The sequence below is a fragment of the Lates calcarifer genome, linkage group LG2 (genome assembly GCF_001640805.2).
Source record: "Lates calcarifer isolate ASB-BC8 linkage group LG2, TLL_Latcal_v3, whole genome shotgun sequence".
Taxonomy (NCBI): Eukaryota; Metazoa; Chordata; class Actinopteri; family Centropomidae; genus Lates; species Lates calcarifer.
In genome coordinates, this window is record NC_066834.1 from 20,318,889 (window position 1) to 20,341,350 (window position 22,462).

At 40.4% G+C, this 22,462-nt stretch overlaps 1 protein-coding gene across 4 annotated transcripts in view; it reads left to right on the forward strand.

Moving 5' to 3' along the window:
- The window catches only part of LOC108897696 (leucine-rich repeat-containing protein 49), a 34,656-nt gene that overhangs the window by 2,025 nt on the left and 10,169 nt on the right, over positions 1-22,462 (forward strand). For 3 of the 4 annotated variants that reach the window (XM_018697437.2, XM_018697436.2, XM_018697439.2), the window contains exons 5-13: positions 68-170; positions 676-879; positions 1,581-1,647; positions 5,509-5,652; positions 10,696-10,757; positions 13,028-13,175; positions 15,293-15,376; positions 16,849-17,024; positions 18,041-18,136. In XM_018697437.2, coding sequence (XP_018552953.1) covers positions 68-170; positions 676-879; positions 1,581-1,647; positions 5,509-5,652; positions 10,696-10,757; positions 13,028-13,175; positions 15,293-15,376; positions 16,849-17,024; positions 18,041-18,136 — 1,084 coding nt within the window. Of the gene's footprint in view, positions 1-67; positions 171-675; positions 880-1,580; positions 1,648-5,508; positions 5,653-10,486; positions 10,560-10,695; positions 10,758-13,027; positions 13,176-15,292; positions 15,377-16,848; positions 17,025-18,040; positions 18,137-22,462 lie in introns of those variants that run through there. The other variant, XM_051076762.1, reaches the window with a different exon arrangement.

The following is a 22,462-nucleotide window of genomic DNA, read 5'->3' on the forward strand; positions in this document are numbered from 1 at the left end:
TACAGCTCAAGTTCTTATACAGTGCATTAATATGTACCATGAATTCAGTGTGTAATGTCTATGTCAGGTGGTTCTGGAGGATATAATTACATCACTGTTCCTGGCTTTCCCTTCACTCGGTTGCCTTGTGACAGTTTTGCATCCAATTTTCAACGAATTGACTTGGACAGGTAACTCTGGGCTGTTATTTAGTTTATAATAGATTAGAATTTTATCTGTTGCAGTGTAGAATACTTTGGTTTAGCTGAAAGTCACTCTAAACTGTGCATATGTTTGACATGCCATGTGTCATGGCAGTTCTGTGTATCTTTACTTGCAGTGTCTTTTGTATTCTTATGTCTTCCTTATGTCACCAAGCTTTGTTAGTCTGGTCAGTAACAGTATTTGTAATAGAAATCCAAAATACTTCTAAATGGCAAGTGCTGCAGATTGCCACCAGGGAGCAGCAAAGTCTCTTAAAATACCCACCCCCTGTCTCCAGTGACTAGTGTTTGCTAACAAAGAATTGCCTCTCTGGTGACAGAGCAGAGATAAGTCAGTCAAAATGTACAGTGAAATACAAAATTAGTAATATGCGTCACTAGATTGTGTGGCTTGACAGTTCTTATGCCATGGAAATGAATGAAAAGTAGTCATCCATGTGAAGTCTAAATGGTGCTAAATGTTCTTTTCCAGGCGCTGTCTGGAGGAATGCCCGCAGCTTGGCATTATGGAAGAACTGCAACTTCTCAACCTCCAGCACAATCGAATCACAAGAATCCAGCACTTGTCACATCTGAAACAGCTTGTTTTCCTGAACTTGCATGACAACCACATCTCTGAAATGACTGGCATTGAAGCTCTAAGCTCACTTAGGATCCTTATGCTGGGGAAGAACAGGTTAGTTGTCATCACGGGGGCTGCAAGTACACAAATACAAGAATATGTCAGATTTGTCTGAATTACCTCCGTTAAATGTAGTGGGTAGTACTGTGCAGTACATATTTGTGGTAGTACAGCATAAGCAGCAGAGTGGGTAGTAGTGTATAGACACCAAATAATTTATTGTTCTTTTAATGTAACATGTAACTCTCTGTTTTAATGTAAAATGTGGCATTTCCTAAAATGTATAAGGTGGTCAAGCAACATCCTACATGTAGGTTGTTCAAGACATCCTGTTGTTTACATTCAGTGACTGAATGATATCAGTATCTTAAAGTTTTGTTCCACTTTCTGTAAAACACAACACCTGTCTTTTTAGACATACTCCCAGGGCCGTGTGTATTTCCTGGAGAGTAAAGAATACTCTTGATACTCCATTGGAATTTTTCTACAGCCTTTCATCCTGAACTGTAATATGATCTAAATCCATAAGAACAGTCCTGAACAATAAGTCACTGTACACTACTGTATGTTCAGTTTCCTTGGGGAATGTAATCTTTTAACTGGTACCTTCAAAAGACACTCAGCCCTGCCAGGTGGCTGCACCTGGTATAGCCAACAAGGCTAAAATGTGTTATTGATTGTGGACATACTTTGTGACAAATTGTATTTTATGTAATATTTTACATTTTATGTCACTTCCTCCTGATACTTCTCAGAATCCAGAAGGTATGTTGCCTGGGAGGCCTGTCCAAACTGAATATCCTGGATTTACATGACAATCAGGTACTGCTTCTTTACTTTATTCCCACCCTCAGCATGTGTGTGTTGAGTCTTGATTGTTTAGTCACCCATACTGTAACTGGAGTTCATGATATTCAGCTGCAAAGTTCTGTGGAAGTGGATTGTCTCTTCTACCTCCTCCACACTGTTGACAACTAGTAGTTTGCTATGTGAGATGCAACCCTCTAAATGCCTGAGTAATACGAATGTAACAGCAGAAGACTAAGCAGGCATGAGGATTTATGTAGTCATGCTCAGTCTAAACCCTTTATCTTAGTTCACTGACCTATAAAATGATGTCTATTCAGGGCAGTAGTTGTAGCCAAGTTGTCCACTGTCAAATAATACTTTTAATAGTGCAGCTCTATTTTGTATTTTGTTGTTCCTAAAGACTATTAGGAGCAAATAGGTCTTGGAATTCTTCTTGTTTTGCAATGTGTTTTTAAGTCAGAAATCCGATGGGTGCGATGATCATCCTTTTAGTTTTTAGGGATGTATCCTCAGCATTTGCTTTAGTTCACAGCACTGTTTGAGAACAAAGGAGTGTAAACCATCAGAACCCACAGGCTCTTGTCTAGGGTCTACTCCCACATCCATTTCCTCAGTGACCCCAGCATAATTTATTCAACAGGCACAGCTCTCTCTACGCTCAGTTTGAAGTTTATAGGAACACCTAGCTAAAACTGATGCAGTCTAATACAGCAGACCTGCAATAAATCCTCCCTTCATGATGGTTATAATGTTCAGTTTGGGCTGAAACTGTTTAAGAGAGGTTTTGATTCATTCATTGATTTGTGCTATTGAAATGCATTGTGTGATATGGACACATTTTTTTGTCCGCCCCATTTATACCAGTGAGGGTGTAAATAAGTAACAGAACATCTCTCTGTAAAATACAATATAAGACAGGATTTATTGCAGGACTGGTGTATTAGACTGCATTAGTTTTAGCTAAGTGCACCCTAATAAACAGCCTTTTGAATGTATGTTTTCAGTATTGGCAGTGGTTTTGAGCTGTAGCGGAATATACTGTTCTGAAATTAATTTGAGTCTATTATTGGGGGCTGCTTGCTCAGCCTCCACACTAGAGCCCAGCTTACTGATATTAAAAGCCAGAGGAATCAAATGATGTAAGTAATACTGATGTCAGATGAGGATTGTAGCAGCTCTTGGAAAAGGAGGATATAATAGAAAGGCTTCCCTTGGTCAAATTAGTGTTTTGCCAGCATGCCGCCTACGCCCCTCCTCAGAGAGCTACTCCAGAGCCTTGGTAAGGCTTCCTCCCTCTCTAATGTTGGCTGGTCTTTGCATGAGCAGACTTCCCAATTACTATTCAATGACTGCTACAGTGTTATTTTTCCTGACAGAGGATGCTTTATTGCCCTAAGCTCTGTCCATTGGCTGTGTTTCCTACATCCCTACAACTACATCTCTACAGTTTGGATAATATGACAATTAAAGTGACTTTAGAATCAAGTAGTCTAATCTAAGTCTAATCTTTTGTATTGTCCTTGCTGCTAATGACAGCACATTGCATTCATAGGGAGCCATTTGTTGGCAGTTGGCTATAGAGGAGCAGATGATAAAGCTATTATTCTGAGTAGGACAGGTTGCTTTTCAATCACTGACCTCAAAACCTCCTGTTCTGTGCACTTAAATAACTGTTCACTCACCTTTATTCAACGTTTTCCAAACTCACCAGAGATCGGACCACCCAAATGAAATGTGAATCACTGCACAATGATAATACAAGATGATTAAGTGCGTGAAATCACTGAGGGAAATAATGGATGAATGAGTTGAAATAATGTTGAAGTCATGGTTATTCTACCCTGGCAGGTTGTTGTTTAGTCACTGTTGGCCAAAGAACAGCAGCTGCTTGTCCTCTTTCCTTTTGTGTGTGCACTTTAACCACATGCTGTACATCACTGTCATCCTTCCTTCCTCCTATCCTCTAGCAGGGAGGCTCACATCACTCCCACCCTTTTTTCTCTCAGTCTTTTCACCCATTTATGTCTGTATCAGAACGTTGTTTCATTTCTTGTTTGTTTGAACTATTTAAAAGGAGATACTCTCTTTGGGAGCATGCATCTAACTCAAACACAGTCTCAGTGACCAAGTGGTGGGGTTAGATTCTGACCTGAGATTCATTTTTTACTGTTTAACAAATATCATATGCACAACAGAAATCCTCTACACTACATATCCATATATAACTTGTACTTACATCTTTCATTATTACTGTAGCATGCGTCAAACATTTCAACCACCTTACCCTATTCTGGATGCCTGATCTACACCATTGGAAAGCAAAATCACACAAAATCTCAAATATTTTCAAATGAGGTTATCTAAAATCTACTTCAGGTTGTGTATAGATATTGTGTCTGTGTGTTGACAGAAGTTTGATACACAGATGCCTGTCCTGTTTAGGTCTGAGATGCCCAGGTCTGGACCTGAGATAATGTGTTTTCTCCTGTTAGGGCAGTTTGTGTTTTTGGCTCATCTTACTACATTCAGAAAAGGTTCTCTCGGCACGCAGCTGTCTTCCATCCACTGACTGCTTTACATTCATGCAATATTCTGATAATCGAGCCAGTCACAAGTCTGCATGAGATGCTATTGTGTGTGTGTGTTGTGTGTTGACTGAATGTATTCATTCCAGTGAGACCACAACACAATTATTGTAAAGCCTTTGAATGCACTGTGATGATCTCACTCTGTTGTATCCAGCACCAGATGAGGCTGTTTTATTGTGGTCTTTGGGGTGAACTTGATGCACTGGGTTTATTGGCAGCATTATTCATTTAACAATGCTGCAAACTGCATATGTTCACACATTGTCACAATAGACTTGAGTCAGAAACTTTTTTATTTAAAGCTTTCAAGTTCAAGATTATAAATTAATGAAACTTTACTGTCTGTCATAATAACAAATTCCTTCTTGGCATGGGTCAATCAAAGACCATGAAGCACAAATGTAAAAAAAAAAGAAAAGAAAAAAGTAAAACTGGTAAAACATGACAGGCCATTAATGGCAAAAGGGATGAAGGACATTTTAAAGGTGCTCCTCTTGACAAGTGACACTTTATAGTGACAGCCTGCTGGCAGTAGCTGGAAGAACTGGTGAAGGGGGTGAAAGGGGTCCTGTGTAACCCATATTTATATTTTCAGGCATCAACTTAGAATTAGAATGCATTCTTGCTGCAGACTTCTCGCTGCTGCCGATGGTGACTGCATGAGGAAGGTTATGGCAGTGCTCTGCTTTTACATATGAAAGTCAATCTACTATTCACAGGGAGTTGTATAAAGTCTTCTGGAGCTCAGGAGGAGTTTTGAAAAGTCTGAGAAAAGTCATTTGAGAAATCTTGCCTTTGACTCAGTGACTAAATGTGAATGAAAGAAACATGAATATCTTTACTGATTTTATACATATGTATGTGTCTATGTATCTTGAAACCCATGTTACATCATTTATCTTTGTTTAAATAGATTTCATTATTTTGTTATTAGCCCTTCTATTCTATTTACCCTATTTGACCTTTTGACCTTACCACCACATGTACAGCGTGTACTACAGGGGGCAAACACACCTTTCACAGGGGAATTCCTCTGAGGTATTTTAAGTGTCATTATGACAGAGGCCCCTAAGTAATCTCTCAGAGAGAGAGAGAGAGAGAGAGAGAGAGAGAGATTTTATCTGATGACCTTTAAATACATGACTTGAATGTGAGATTAAGCACTGAATGTATACAATTCCAGTGTTTTGCTCCTCCTTCTGTGTCACTGTATGTGTAGAATATGATTACCTACAATGCTGTTTGACATAATGCTTTGTCTTTGTCTCACTGTGCTTTCATGCAGATCTGCAGGATGGAAAACATGTCTCACCTGAGCGAGCTGCGAGTGTTGAACCTGGCAGGAAACAGCATCTCCGAAGTAGAAAATCTGCAGGGCCTGGACTGTTTGACTGAACTCAACCTAAGACGCAACTGCATCTCTTTTGTGGTGAGGGGCCTCTTTCCCAATTACCAACAGCTTAAAGCGTTTTATTCACTGCATGCTTGCTATACCACACAGTCATACAGAGAAAAAGGCACCAACTGTTCAGTGGACAAAATCTCAGTTTTTGCCCTTTACCATTGAGGGGCTTCTATTTTTTATTATTGTTAGAAATATTATAAATTTATGGTGTGAGATAGTCCAGTAAGCAGTAGTAGTGAGTAAGATATTTGCAGGATGTACAGACTTGAAAACTTTTGTTTTGGCTGCTGCCAGAGCAGGATTTAACTAGCTTTTTACACAGGTCTGATGTGCATTGAGACAGCTGTGCTGTGTGTTATCTGTATGCCTTATACTGCATGCGTGCTTCATATATATGTATTAGCTCAGTGTAATTCAAACCTGGTCCAGGATTGTACACACTACAGCTGCCCTGTGGTTTTTAAGAGCTGAGTTGGTGCTTGTCTCAGGTGTGTAATATCCCCTGTCCCGGTGAGGTTCCTGCAGCTGCCAGTGATAAAGCTACAGTACTTTTTTTTTTTTTTTTTTTTTTTTTTTTTTTTGCATTTTGATGAAAACAAACACACATGGACACACACACACACACACCCACGCCCTGACAACTGTTCCCTAGGAAAATGTTCCTCCCAAGATGAAGGTGTTGGTGGCGTGCTTCATCTTTCATCTTTATGCCATTCCTTTGGACCAGGTCCTTTGGATGGTTACTGTTTCCTCTGTTATGGGATCACATGTAGCAGTTTTTACTGTCATAAAATAACAAACACAAAAATTACATCAATAGAAGCTTTGTAAGAAAGTCTATGGTGAAATGTATCTCATCGGCGTTACCTAGGGAGATGTAGCTCATTACCCACAACCTCCCACCGACTTTCTGGCCCAGATAAAAAGAAACTGGATATTCTAAACACGGAAATTCACTCCCCTTGGTTTCTATAGTTTTAATCTGATAAACAGAACACTGCATGCCAAAACAGGCCCCTTCATTTGTATGCAAATCCCCTAAGCCCTTTCCTGCTTTTTGGGGTAGAAAATACAAACTGAATCCAACATTGTGTCGCATGAAACCTCTTTCCATCACTCACCCTGTCCTCTGCCTGCAAATTCTGTTCAAGAACCACCAATCCTAATTATCGGATGTAACGTTTTATTTGATACACGAGAGGAAGAATGTTACCTCTCAGCAGATTCTCCAGTCTCTGTCATTAGTGGTATTTGCTGCCAAGAGCTTATATCCAGCACAAAGTAAATAACCATCCTCCAGGTGTCCAGGTTTTTCCCTTTTATGAAAGGGAAGACAGATGAAAAGTGGAACCAGGAGGAAATACTGTTACTGACTTTGAAAACAAGTTTTATATTTGGTTATATGTTGGGACTGGTTATTCAGTACATAAAAGCATTATATGCTCTACATGCATATCACTTTTTTTTCATTTTATGGATGTGTAGGTATAAAGTTCTTAACACATCTAGACACTTCTTGCATTTGTATACTGTACGTGTTTTGCATCATGTTATCATCAGTTTTTAGGTCATTTAAAATTGAACATATTTCCTCATACCCTTTTCCTCCAGTAAGTTCTATGGTAGCTGTTTTGGGCACTCTCCAAATGTTGTAATTCATAGTTGCAACCAATTCCTACTGAAATCCATGACATTGTCACATAAATGACAGTTTTGTTACACTTGAATCCTTACAAAGCAAAAACAGAGAATGTAGTGATGATTCATCCCATATCCATTTCTGAAAATGTTTGCGGTTTACACTTGCTTTCAGGTGGGTCTTCCCATTGAGAAATTCCGTGGCAGGCAGTAAATGATCTGTTTTACAATTTTGGCCGCAGGAACTGTGTTTTTTTTTTTTTTTTTTTTTTGGAAGAGTGGTGTAGTTCGCATGAACAGTGATACAAGAAGTAAAAAGCCATCACCCAGATGGAGACTGGCTTTGTGGATTAAGGGGAGTTTTGTCCAATGAGCTTGTCTTCTTGTGGGAAAGCATTAAGTCAATCAACATCAAAATGGAAAATGAAAAAAAGCAAAATAACAATGCAATGCTCTTTGATAATTCTACTGTAGATTAATTAACTCAATACAGTGTATCTGTGTGTCAGGTCTGTTCTGCTTTTCATATATTGTCACAATTTACATCAGAGAGGATCTCTGTGGGTGCATGAATGTGCTGCCTTTAAGTTCTTTGGGAAATAATCTGGAAGGGCAGAGAACATTAAATTGTTGCTGTTGCAAAAAGAAACTCAAACTGGTATAACCAAAAATCCAAGAGAAAATCACATTACTGGCAAACCTTTTGATTGACAGCTGATTTCTGTCAAGTGTAGTAAAAGACCAACACAGCAATGTGCATTTAACACCACAACATCTGCAGCTGTAGAACACAATAGTGGAGGCCAGATGTGTGCCAGCTAAGCTCACACCTCAAGTCTGTCCTATTCAAAGAGCTGCCGCAAAACTCAAGAGCTTACGGTCTTTGAAACCCCCTCAACAGCCACATGTACCTGTGTGTTTATTTGAGCAGCATTCATGCCCTTTTGTGGTGTATGTTGTTGCATGCGATAGATAGCGGTGATGAGAGGCAGTCCTGTGTTTGTGGAGTAATGTCTCTGCCAGAGCTCAGTGCGAGTGTGAAAAATAAAGACACGCAAGCTGTCAGTGAGGAGAGGGTGGAGCCAGAATAAAGGGGTGAAGGCAGGGGCACACAGACACATAAATACACACCTGCAGGCAAAGAGGCACACACACACACACACACACACTCTCACACACCAGCAACAAAGCTGTACCCAACCTCACATCCGATCCTGTCTGCTGATTGGTTCTGATCAATCATGTTTTTTAAAAAAAGAGATCACATTGGTGGGCAATCGTTATGCAGCACATCAGCTCAGTGATGACATCATTCTGTCTCAGACAGGGCTGCTATATTTAGTCTCAGACAGTGAGGAGTGGCTGCTGCTTCACTAGCATCCATACTGGCAGAGACAGAATCTCTGGGAGTGTGGTGGAGGGTCAGTGTTAGCTAGCAGTGGATGGCGTGACTTGCAGTATTTTAAAAGAAGGAAAGAACCTGTATTGCTGATGTGCACAGAACACCATTACACTGCCAATATAAGAAAAAAACGCACACATACACATTCCTAGCTGCAATGCAAAATAATATCTTTACTCAGTATGTTCAATATCTTGTCCTTGAATTATTATTCAACAACCAAGTGTTTTGTTTGACCACTAGGGAGCAAAAACACCTCAAAACCACATCAATAGAGCCATTATTGCAATACAGTTTACAGTATTAGAAGTGCTCATGGCACTTGTTCCTTTCTTTGCCTCTAAATTACATATACACCATAAACGCATTTTCAAACAGTTTACTTGAACAATGTGGGAGGAAGTGTTTTGGAGGTCAGAAATGCAATTAGGGTGTGCTCTGTGTCTTATTGTGAAGATGGCAAATATCTGTCTTGTTAATTACTTCAAGCTGCATCATTAAAAAGTTACCCTGAATTTAATCTAAATGTATTTGTCATGTTGGCTTTAAGCTCTGGCTTTCTGTGTGAGTGAGCACATGTTTCCTCTGTTAATAGTTATTTGACTGATTGCATTCAGCCAACAATTTAACAATAATGCATTAATTGATGCACTTTAAACATACTCTGCAGATTGTGTTAGCTATAGATAAAGCCATTTTAGCGGTTTCCCGAGCTGTTTCCACTCTGTGTGCTAAGCTAAAGCTAACTGGCTGCTGGCAGTAGCTTCATATTTACTGTGCAGACATGAGAATGGTACACACCCAATTAGTCTTGTAAGGCTGAACACACTAGTTGTAATTAGAAAGAATTATACAGTGAAAAAAGTGACACCTAGCTTGTTGTAAGACATAAGATAAAACTGCTCTATATATTTTTCACTGGTTAATTCCATAGACCAAGCATCAGAGCAACAGAGTAACGTTAACAGCCACACACAAACACAGCAGACAAATTCTCTCTCCAGCTTTGCCCCTAATGTCAGATATTGCACTGTAGTTAGCATGTTGGCTGTTGGAATGGTTGAAACAAGGATGAGTAACTGTGTAATGAATTTACATGGTTGTGTGAATGGGGGTTGTAGGATTTTTCTAAATAGTGCGACTCTGCTGCAGTGTGCCACTGCTCTCTACAGAGGAGCTAGCACAGCCCAAATGCTAGACTAATATCTCATTTGAACAGAGACTGGCAACAGTGTTGAATGAGGCTGTAAGGCAGGGGCTGCAATATGGGTGGACGCTGACGCAGCTCATTCAGACTGCTGCTGGGCGTGTCCTCTTTTCTTCCAGCATGTGCAGCACTGGCCATACATACAGACACACACACAACACAGACCTTGTCACTGGTGAACATGATTTCCCCCTCTGCCATCTGATTAGCTGAAGTCTTTGGGGTTGTGACATTGCTTACATCAATGTGTGTCCTCTTCAGCTTACCAGCTGGCCAGCTGCTGCTCTTCACCCCACCCCCTCACTAAATTCTGCATTGATTTTGATGCTCTGCCTGCCCGGCGAAGAAACAACCCCCATCCCAGTCAGTTTCCATTTCATCCTAGCTATTGTTCTTGCGTGACAAGGTACAGTAGCTAGCTGCTCAGTCTGTGTGCATCTGAATGTATATGTGTTCCAGTGAACATTTCAAGTCAGCCTCCTGCAGTAGGGGATCTCTGCATTAGCGCAGCACACACTGCTCTCCCTCCCCTCCCCCTTTCGTCCTCATGCTGTCTCTCTCACACTCTCTCTCTCTCCTGCCCCTCCTCTCCATGTGCAGACAAGGCAGCGTGCTGTATGTGTGTGTGTGTGTGCATGCGCAGGGTGGATGGGGATGCTGTATGCTGGAGCTGAGAGCTGCAAGGTGACTGAGGGAATGGAGAGGGATACAGAGCTCTGACGATAGTGACGATGCAGTGCCCTCTTCCCGACCACCTTCTCCTCTTCACATCCCTCCATCTCTCTCTCTTCCCTCTCCCTCTTTCTGTTTCTCTTTCTAGACTGAGGTGGACCGCCTGCCCTGCTTGCAGCGTCTCTTTCTCAGCTGCAACAACATCACCAGGTAAGAGCTCGCACTGCTTAACTCCCTCCTGCCCGCAGGGCAGGGACAGGGATAGTGGCTGGACGGTGCCACGTCCCCTCCCTTGGCTCTTGGCAGGGCCTGGCCAAAAAGCTGCAGGCACAACACACACAAACAGCCACACATAGGTTTGCTGTAGTGGGTGAGTCTATAACCTAGAAAAGAAAAACCTGAATGTGTTCTTTATTGTTAGTAATTAGCATGCTGAGAACTAAGAAATGGGTGTGACAATTCTTTAAAGTTATGCAGACAACAGAGAAGTAGGCTGAGAGAAGGTAGCTCACTTCCACAGAAAATAAATGACATATTTGAGCACTGAGTGAATCCAGGAGCAGCATTGCTAGGTAAGGGTGTGTAGGATGACTGAGAGGTGTGTCTTGTTGCTTAGTGCTAACATTACACTGATTTACACACTTTTTCCAATATTTGTAGTCCTTTTTTCTTTGCTTATCTCTCTCTGAGCCCAGCAATCAAGATGTCATGAGTTAACTAAAGCAGCATAGGCTTCTCACTGAATAAAGCTGCTTTAAAATTGCTTTGTGTTTGCCTGGAGGAGGGCCCCATATATAGGATGCAGGGTGGGATGGAGCTCATTAGTCTCCTTGACCACAGTCACCTTTTGCTGTGATAGATTTGACCTGACGTTTCAAACCAGCTCTGTTGTTCTAGTGTCTTTTATAATTCAGTACCTGGCACACTGTTACAGAGAGAATTATGTCAAAGAAATAGGCAACAAATATTCAGGACTTCACAGTGTGACAGTGAATTCTAAGTACCATAATTTTCACAGCATTTATATGTATAATTCTTCGTTCTGTTTAGTGGTCTACTTTTGATAAAGATATTTTCATTACAGCTAATCTTGTAGGACCATGAATAATACATAGTCATAATGTCAGTATAGAAACCTGGTGTGTGCACCTTTTGAAACTGTCCAATGATGACGGGAGAGCAGTTGTGGTCTGTTGCTAGGTAGAGAGACAGGCCATGCTCGTTTACTTGGTGCAGTCATTTGCTCAGTAGATGATGTTGCAATTGTTAATTAATTTGCCATAATATTGCTTTTTGAGTTAAACTGCCTGACTTCAATTAAACACCTTGTGAAATACAAAGCAGAACTAATAATAATAAGTCTGTGAAGAAAAGGTGCTACTATATATGAAGTGTGAAGCTACACAGTTTTCAACCACACCCCAGTCTGCATACACAGCACACATATACAGAACCTCTTTAGCATCCAGGAACAGGTGCATAGAGACTTTTCTTTATATTGAGCAGTTTTATCATTTTAACAATACCCAGGGGCATTAGTGACTGAATATTAATATAACAATTATACAAAATGTATGGGGATCAAAGCAGTCTCTCATAATTTTATGGTGAAGAATCATTTGTTTTAGAATGTAATTTTAAATTGTTGCAAGTAATGACATGATGTACATGCAAGGGAATTGATAACAAATAAATTAATCTAGGTTACTGGTTCACTGGATGTGTCATGCAGATAAGTCTCAAACCTACAGTATTTCTACACTACACCCCAGTGCAAAAGAGACGTCTGCACCCTCTGTCATTCTAAGATAAAAAGAAAAAAATACTCTCATTTGTTCAGATTTTTCACATTAGTGCCATGTCTCGATTACCCCAATTCATATTTGAACTGTGGAATTTTGCTTTGCATTTGCTAGAACTCCATCAGTGCTCCCTAATAGTTGTACTTGCTTTGATAGTTCATCAGAGGTTATTATGTGGCCTTCTTGTGCATTCATAGAAACCTCTGGCTGGGATCAGGCACAGAGCAGTGCAGTGGGTCCATAAGTAGTTCCAGGCGAATGATTCATCAAGGTTATTATCACAAATTAGCAATGATAGAATCTCCATTGCCTGACATAGCATGACTGTGCTTTTTCATGTCTCCTTTTGCCAAAGGGTAATATCAACAGTGTAGCGGATTTTGCTCTCTGCATTGCCCCCTGAGTAATGTCAGGCTGCCAGTGTGCCTGCGAAATTACCAGTTTTTCATGTCTTGTTTTAGCTTGGCTCCATTCTGTCAATACAAGCCTAGATTAAAGGTTCAAGAATCTAAACAGAAATGGGGGAAGTTGTTTTGTTTGACTTACCCTGTGGATGACTCAAGCTTCCCAATACTTATTTAGGTCATCATGCCTCTGTGTCACTGTAAAGTGTTTTCAGTATTTCAGTAAGTATGTGCAGCTTTCATTCTCATTCAAAATGTTCTTTTTCATCTCTAGTTTTGATCAGCTAGCCTGCCTTGGAGAGTCACGCTCCCTTTCTGAGCTCACCCTGGATGGGAATCCTGTAGCCCTGGAGACATGGTACAAGCAGGCCGTCCTGCGCTGTGTGCTTCATCTGAGACAGCTGGACATGAAGCGCATCACAGTAAGGCTGAACTGATTAACTTTGTGTGTTTTTACCAGAGGAAACCTAGCCAATGGTGTTAATTATAGCTGTTTTTAAATTTAGTTTATTCCCCTTTCAGATATTTTTGGTATTTTTTTTTGGGTTAAGAATGTTGACAGTTGGCTGGCCCTGCACATTGTTTAAACAATTCACATTCAACTAATAGTCTAAACGTATAACTCACTGTCTGAACATATGTTCCTGAAAGCATATTACATTCTTGAGAGTGTCTCTGTGTTGACACAAACTTTATTATGATTTCACAGATCAGAACAAACTTTAGATGAACCCACATTGGCAGACACCCATTCACTGTCAGTGGGGTGTCTCCAAGCTTCTGTACATCTTGATGATGCTATACTCTTTTGTGTTTGTTCTCTGGCATTGGTGAAGCATTCATCATGTTCTCTGTTGCGTATTAGAGGCAAAAACGCACCAGAGACTTACCTGTCACTATGAGCTAAGCATTTACAGTACACATAATGTATGTCCCATCTAACAAAACAATGATTATTCTCAAACATAAACATGAAGTCATTCTATTTATACACTCTGCCAGCAAAGTGCTACAGTGAAATATCAGCTTGCTTTTAGAGGCTGTCAAGCAGGGAGCACCCAGGTCTGAGCTTGTACTTTAAAGGAATCTGAAAGTACCACACACCTTGCCCTCAGAACATACTGCTATTATGGTGGGGAAAAAACTTGCAACTCCAATTTCAACAATTTTCATGTTTTTACTTGAATTTTAAAGTACATGTGGTCCTCAACAAGTTTAGCAAGTTTCATGACCCAGTGGTTCATTAAATCCCTCTAAACTACTGTCTGTAGCTGTCAATCCTGAAAACAGGGCTGTTGTATTATTTCCAGAAAGTTTACTTTTGGGAGATGCAAAGTTTTGATTTGACAACAGAAATGTCAGCCCAGCACTGGAGTTTCCATCTCATCAAACTATGTCATGATATTGCTGCAGGGGAAACTTCATAGTAGCCACTGAAGATCTCGATTTTCCCTTCCAACTGATTTGGAAAAACTTGCCTCTAGTGCACTGTACTGTCAGTAGGAGTGAGATCAGATTATCTGTGATAAGATCTATGCCTGACTGCTGGGAGATTGGCTGTTACTTATGAATGAAATTGGTGTTAATACTGCAAATTAGGAGATACAGTAGTACTTTTCTGCTGTGGGATAAATTAATGAAAACTATTCCTCTGTCTCTTGTGGGGATATATGTGCGATTGGTTTATTTCTAAAACACAGAGACAGTAGACTGGAGTTGTCTGTGACTAAAGATATCATTAGTTGGCTTATAAGAAATTATATTTTATCAATTAATAAAACCTATAATCAAAATCTGATTGTTTTATTTACCTGCAAATGAATTTAATATAGCAGACAGAGCAAAGACTATCATGTTTGTAGGGAAATATATACTTTTATAGATAGATGGATAGAAATATGTTTAATATGTCTTTATTATTCAACTGGAAATATTGTAGTTGACTGAAACCTTAACATCCACATAATCAATCTAATAGACTTTGTGGCAGCTACACAGACAAAGGCATTGTTATTGCTGAAAAATAGCACTCCCTGTAATTGATAAGATATTGATAAATTTTAATTGCCATTTTTCCCCTCAGAAATTGTTGTCCTCACAAAATTAGTTTAAGGCAGTGACATACAGGTCTGGCCTCCTTATCTCTCTCCACTTGCTGACATCATTGCCTTTGTCCCAGTGAGGCTAGCATTTTGCCTCTATTGATCAAGCTGAAGCATCGTCTGTGCTAGCTCGTCACAGACAGCTGAATATCCCCCAGCTCTCAGCTGGCACACTCAGATTGTGTTGGCAGCATTGCATTCTGGGAGTTTTGGCTTTCCCCAACAGCTGGGCTCAGTTGATCCGAGACTGAAAATCAGACAGATAATCCTGTGATGCAGCCGGCTGGTGTGAGAGTTTCTCCCAGCCTCCACAGTTGTCCAGTTCTGTTGTGGCGAACAGTCTCTCTGACGGTGTCTTTTGTGGTTCCCCTCTCTCCTGAATAATTCAGAACTCATGAATGGAGCGACACTGTGATTGCACTAGCTATCTTTTTCAGGACGAGGATCGGCGCATGGCTGGTGTACAAGCTCGAAAAGAGGAGGAGAAGAAGAGGGAGAGTCACAAGCAGACCATTCATAAGGTACCATGCTGATCGGATCTGTTCTTGTTGTCTTTGTCTGCTTGGATTTAGAGTTTCAATATACAGCAAATACGCAATGACAGCCTACATGTCAGACACTAGATTGAGTATCCTCTGAGGTGCCTTTTCCATAAACTCTGTTGTTTGATTAGTTATTTTTAGTAGGAAGATTATTGGTTGCAGAGGTTCAAAGTACTAGATGGAGCTTTGATAACATGAAAGCTTTTAGTGTTTGAAAAGCACCACACATTAATGATGAGATGTGATTTAGCAGTGTTTTGCCCATCAGCTGAATGTTATATACAGTATAGTATAAACCCAAAGCATATTACAGCAGTAGGCCAATATAATTATAGAATCCAGGCTTAAGTAAGGTTAAATTAACATTTGCACAATAACTGACCTCTTAATGGTACTGCATCTATTTTTTTTTCTTTTTGTTCACCTTGCCCATTAAAACCTATGTGATGAGAAAGCTCTAAAACATTTAGGTCATGGTTCCCTCAACTTATTGACCTCTTCTTATGTGTCTACTGTCTTACGTGTCTTGGGATTGTTGAAGCTGTGTTTTAGCAGGCCATTAAATAAATGTTTTGGATGCTTGACATGAACTTTTAACTTTTCAAACATATTGATATCATTTCTACATGACAGAAAGCCCTTTGGGAACACTGTTAATGTATGGGGAGGAGTATATTGTCCACAGTGGTACTGTATCTGTAAACAGGTCTCTGAATTATGCCTTATTTCTTTAAAAAAATATTCACTGACATCTGTTTTGCAGTTATGTATATGTGTGTGTGTGTGTGTGTGTGTGTGAGTGTGTGAAAAGTACATATTGATGTGCTTCTGCTGTGTCTGCGCTGCAGTGGTGTCTTTTGCTGAAAGATGGTCTCTGCAGAATGCATTGTGTCTCAGTAACCTAACTCTTGCTAATCCCTGGTGTTGAGAAAATGTTATATTGAATGCCGTAGCCAAGGGTTCATGAGGGCGAAGGATTCACTATGATACTGACTCACCCCTGTATCGGGGAGTGGCACATTCCATAAGTGAACATACTGAAACTACAGCTTGGCCAGGAAAGAACAATTGAAAGACAGCAGAGAAATATAAATCTTCTCTCTTGCAGGGTATGTCAGTGTTTCATCATAGTCACAGTTAAATCAAAATGCCAAGGTAACAGAAGAAAAACAATTTGACCAACACATACATACACAATTTAAAATCGAACTAATGAGATGTGATCTCTGCCATAGTAAAATCAGTCCCAGAGACAAGCAATGCAGGAGGAATAGGTTTACCTGTGACAAGGGTCAAGATAGACATGTTCCATGAGCTTAGTATATGCCCTCTGTGTTCTGCTCAGGAGAATTGTCACTTGAAACCATCTCTGTCCTCTATGTGTGTGTGTGTGTGTGTGTGTGTGTGTGTGTGTGTGTGTGTGTGTGTGTGCGTTGGTTGTGTTCATCAAGGAGAAGCGGCGTCTGGCGATCCGTAATGCAGCGCAGCAGTGGGAGGGTGTCAGGGCCTGTCTGGAGCTGCCACCAACAAATGGTGCAAAAGAAGAAGTCAGTCCAGAGAACAGTCCCGCCCACAGCCCTGCTCAGACCAATGGCCTCACACAGGAGCCTTCTCCAGACGAGCCAAGGTACGCAGCACATCAGCAGAAGATTTAGCAACTTTAGTGAAATTTCTTGAGCTAAAAGGGTCACTGACTAGTGTGATTCTAGTGTTACCTTGTGTTCCCTGTGGTTGGTCTGATTTAGATCTGCATAATTTATAAAGCTTGGGTCAACTAAAGAAAAATATAGCCCTCTCAGGCATTTGAATGGCTTGGCTAACTGTGACAGTCTAGTCTCCTTTAAAGCCATGCCAGCAGCATGGCTCTAGAGATGGGAATCAGTTGGTCATGGTAAACATTATACGTGCTTCACATAAACATTTAGCAGTTTTAGCAACATTTAGCATGTTAAGGATGTTCTCTTAGTAAGTTTTTGCAATCTGACATTTTACAATCTGTTGACAGTTACTTCTACCCTACATACTGTATGTATACCACCATGAAAGTCTAATTATTTAGATTTAGTTTTATGTAGCTGAGATGGGAATCAGAGAACATGAAAAAAGAAAGCATCCTGTCTTCAGACTACAGAAGATTTTATTTGCTATCCTGACTGTTGAGAAGAAATCTGATAACATGTTGTGCATGGAGTATCTGTTGAAGAGGAGTGGTTCTCGGATTAATTTGAAACATTTCACTATGGCATGTTCATTTGGAGCACTCTGATGATTTTATACTTGCAAAAATCTTTACAGTGCTTTCTGAATGGACAATAGCCAATGAGAGACAAATCAACAAAGTAGTGTTTGATTTACAGTGTGTGTGTGTGTGTGTGTGTGTGTATGTAAATGGGAGAGAGATAGAGAAGCATGTGTGAGACAAGTCTGTGCATTTCTTCTGGTAAGTTCATCATAAAATTTAGTGTAGTGTGTAATGTAGTTATCTCTAATCCTCGTGTTTGTAATTACAAAGCAGAGAGCCTATAAAATTTATTATTATGTGTGTGATTCAGGTCTTAACTGGCTTGTTTTTCCCCTCATCTGAGGTGCTTCTGAATAGAGAGGTTTGCTCTGTTGCTGAGAGTTTTTGTTTATTTTCGTCAGACGGGTAAGCCCTGGTTCAGGACCAGAGCGACCATCAGGGGGAACGGAGAGCAGACTCCGCACCAACAGCCGTCCTAACAGCCCACGAGATCCCAAGTAAGACAAAAATGAATGTGTGTGTACACCCACTCATAATCTTTGGTCAATAGATAAGTGAAATTGTCTTTATTAACCAGTAACTTTATGAATCACTAACTATTAATGCAGATTTGATGATTTCTGCTGGAAGTTCTACTACAACACCTCAATAGGTGCACTATAGAAATGAGTAAAGGATCAGGCTGTTCCTTCCTACCTGACCTTCTTGTCCTTGTGTTTTTGGCTGGATCATAACAGTGGGGTCGGCCCTATAAACACAAATGTCTATTGCTGACTGACTGACTGAGTGATGACGTTCCACCATTGGTCAGCTGAATGCCGCGTGACTGAGTGATAAAGTTATACCATGCTGGCTTACTGCCGCACAGACAGTGTTGCCAACTTAGCTCTTTTTGTTGCCAGATTTACCAACTTGTCTGACTCCTTTGAGACTTTTTTCAAAAAAGCACCTTGTGGCAAATCTACCGACTTTTTGGACAAACCTTAGCGACTTTCCAGAGAAGACAGTAACAAGTATTGTGCAAGGGTCAGGCTCTCCCTCTGTAGGCCCACCTCTCAATGCTGACAACACGGCAGCTGACATAGACATGAATGAGCTTCTAACTTTATCAGATCATTTCTCTTATCATTCTACATGTAAATTAGCTGAAATCACAACACAGCTTTAACTTATGTGTATAGTAATTTTGTGTTATAAATGAGGAGTGGCAGTTTGGAAATGGCTTTGAACTGACAGCTGGTAAGCATGTATTCTTAATGGGCCATGTTTCATTTCATACTTATTCTGTTGTCTGAGAACAGAAACAGAAAACATGTAAATGAGAACCACTTTTATTGGGAATTCGGCTGTATTAAAATACTGAATATGTGAGCACAGAGAATAGGAGATAAGCAAACAGATAAAAGGCTGAAACTGGCTGACGCTAGGCAGGATGCAAATATGAAGAGGTCTTGCTATACTAGGTTTTGACCTTATCTTGTTTTGATTATGCTTTTTTCTTTATTTATCAGTGGGTCAAATGAGACCATCCAAGTTATAGAATTGATCCCTGCAGCAGCTGGTGCATCAAACCCATCTTAAAATATTCTTGAGCAACACAATAACACCTTTACTTACACCAAGTGTGGGTATTAGCTGCCCCTGAGCCCTGTGAGCTCTCTGGTAAAATCAGCACATGCATGTCTAAGACATCTGAAGACCATTTTCTCCTTCCACTGTTTCTAACATGGTATTGGAGGTACTCTAAATCAGCAGTCTGTGCTTAGTCAAATCTGAGCACAGGGCTCTGATATACTCTCCTACAGAGAATGTGATTCAGGTCTGGATGAGTTATGAGGGAGAGGTCTGAGATCAAAGTGGGGGCTGTGTGAAGGACTATTATTACATGTTTCAAAGCTGGATTTTCCTTCCTGCACCAGGTTATGAAAATGGCCCTGAAGCACAATCCCTCTATGGCAATGGCTTTCCTTTACAGGGTCTGTTATACCTTCATTTGTGCGGCTTAGCAGTTATGGTGATGAAAAAGACTCACGCGATTCAGAATACTGGACTCATGTGAGTTAGGAGTTGTATTACTTCAGCTTGTATTGTAGGATAAAATATAAAGGGCCTTGTACAAACTTTATACCAGTAATTTGAAAGATAAGCAAGATCTGTCACTAAAATCTGCAAAATGCCTGGGAATATGTACAGTAGGTGGGAAATATAAAGGTTGTTTCATTCAATAGTGTGTGGGTTTATAGAAGGGTTATGATACCTACACAGTGTGGCACTGATTACCTCAGATAGCTGTTGAAGCACTACACTGAAGAAAATTACACCACCCTCCCCCGCTTAGAACATGAAAGGACAGATGATGGATGAACTTGTCTCTGCTTTTGAAACCTGTGTATCAACACTCTCAGCCTCCTATTGCATGACATCATGTATCGGGTCATTTGGGGTGTGAATTTTCTAGGAAATACTAACAGCAGGAGGAGGTCTGTACTTTTGCACCCTGAGGAGTTACAGTATGGTTTCTTACAGGTCATCCATAATCCTGCTACTTTAAAATCTCAACAGATTCTTGATTTCTCAGATAGGTCAGGGGCTGAAACTAACCCATCCACACATCTGGATCTGCTTAGTGGGAGCCAGGGGAACAGGGCAACCTCTTTGTGCTCATGTGTACATACCTGTGTCTCTCTCTTTGAGTGGCAAACTGGGGACCGCCCTCCTATCCTTAAACTCTCAGAGACATCTTAAGAGTAAAACACAGAAAATGGTACGATTATCTTAAGTTTTGAACACAAGTTTTGATTGCCTCAGAATATAGTTAAATATACTGAAGAGTAGGGACAAAAATGATACTGCTCCTGTGTTTTATATGAATCAGCTGATTTTCAGAAAGCCTGGAAGTACAACAGACTCTGAAGCATAGCCATTTGAAGTCATGCTCAAGGAGCATGACAGGGCAGAACTTTAGCTAACTTCTCACAACTACACCAAGACTTAAAAACCTTCCCATTTGATAATTTTTATGATATGAGTAGATTGAGGAGTGCCAATGGCACTGGTCCCTAATGCTAATATCCAGAGTCTATATGGGATAAATTGGCTTGCTGTGTACTACGGGAAACACATGATGTCATTTCTGCTCAGCATTAGCAGCCCCAGTGTGGTGACAACTTAAAATGAGGTTGAGGTGAATTTTGACACCAAATTTAGCAGTGTCACTGTCATCCTGCAGTAAGTTATGTGACAATAGCATGTGTCACTGCCAAAGTTTGACTGTGATGCAGGCCCAAGTTTATTCCTTCGTGGGATATTTAAAATTTATTTGACCTTATTTCCCAACTAGAAGAGTTATAACTCAGAAATCCAATAGTGCAGCTGGTCACTGTGTGGGGAGATGGCAAGGCCTTTGTACTACTCAAGCATTTGTTTAATGAAGAGCTGTGCTGAGATTGTGAACAAGTGGTTTTCCATGCACATAAATCAATAACTTATCTTCACAATGGTGAGAAAGAAGTTTAGCAGGCTCCTTGAATGAAACATGAAATCTAAAACTGCATATTGTAGAAATACACTTCACAGTAACAGACTGCAGTGTGTAGAGCTCAGCCCCCAAGTAAGGATACAACAAGCAACTAAAGGGGACAGAGCATTTGCAGTCAGGGCCCTGAGGCTGTGGAATGACCTGCCTCAAGAAATCAGGCCGGCTGAGTTGGTGACATCTTTTAAATCTCTGCTTTAAAACATTTTTTAAATCTTAAATCACTGAACTCTTTTTTTTTTTTTTTTAAATTTTACCTCATGATTTTAGTTTATTTTGCTGATGTGTGTGAACTTAAGTTTCTCTTCAAATTAAGATTATAATTATTATATGTTGCATTGGCACTGCACCAGTTAAACCATTTGTTTTCACTTTTTAACAGAGTGAAATGATGAAATGCTATTTTGTAATGACAGCTCAGAGAGCAATGTTTCATATTTGTCACTACCACACAGTATTTAGGCTATTGGAGACATGTGTATGCTACAAGCCAGTCTTTTGGGGTATTAAATTGTTGAGAGATGACAGATATCCCTTTTAAAACTTCAGTAGGATTAAGTGAGATAGCCCTAATTGAATTAGATTCTGAGACTAATAGGCCAGAGCAGGTAATTGTGACAGATTCTTTACTCTACCACTATCTTCTCTCAGCATTTGTTGCTTGGTTCATGTCAGAGGGGGATTCAGGGCCACCTGGCAGCCTTTCAGCTTTGATTACAGGGGAACAATATGCAACGCAGTGCAGAGTGTGTTGATGGCACACTTCCAGGCGAGAACAGAAGTTACTCCATTCTTTACGTGACTTATCTACATGTTACGCTCCATCTCCTGCACAACTCTCCAACTCCCTCTGATTTACTGCCTTTGGCAATCCCACATCTCAGAGGCGTGGCGTATCCTGACGATTAAATTGCCTTTCAGTGTCTGGCGCCTCCCCGTCTAGTGCTAGCCAGGTCCTATGTTTCTGTCCACATGTGTGCTTGCAACAGGTCACACTTAGACTTTAGAACTTTTTTTGACTACCAGGTTTGGTTTTGATACTTCCAAGTATTACACCTTCTCTCAGTCAGTGCCGTTTCCATTTGAATGCACATTTCATTATATGGAGGAGTACACTCATCTTCTCTTCTTCCAGCATTTATGTACTTATACCTTCTTTTGTAGCCACAGTCACTGCAACATATCATTCTCTTTTTGAGGCCTTTTAATGTCTGTTAATGTCTATGTCAGTTTCAGAGGTTGGTAGTGTAGCAAGGAACCAGTTTAATAATTGGCCCTGTGTATCGAT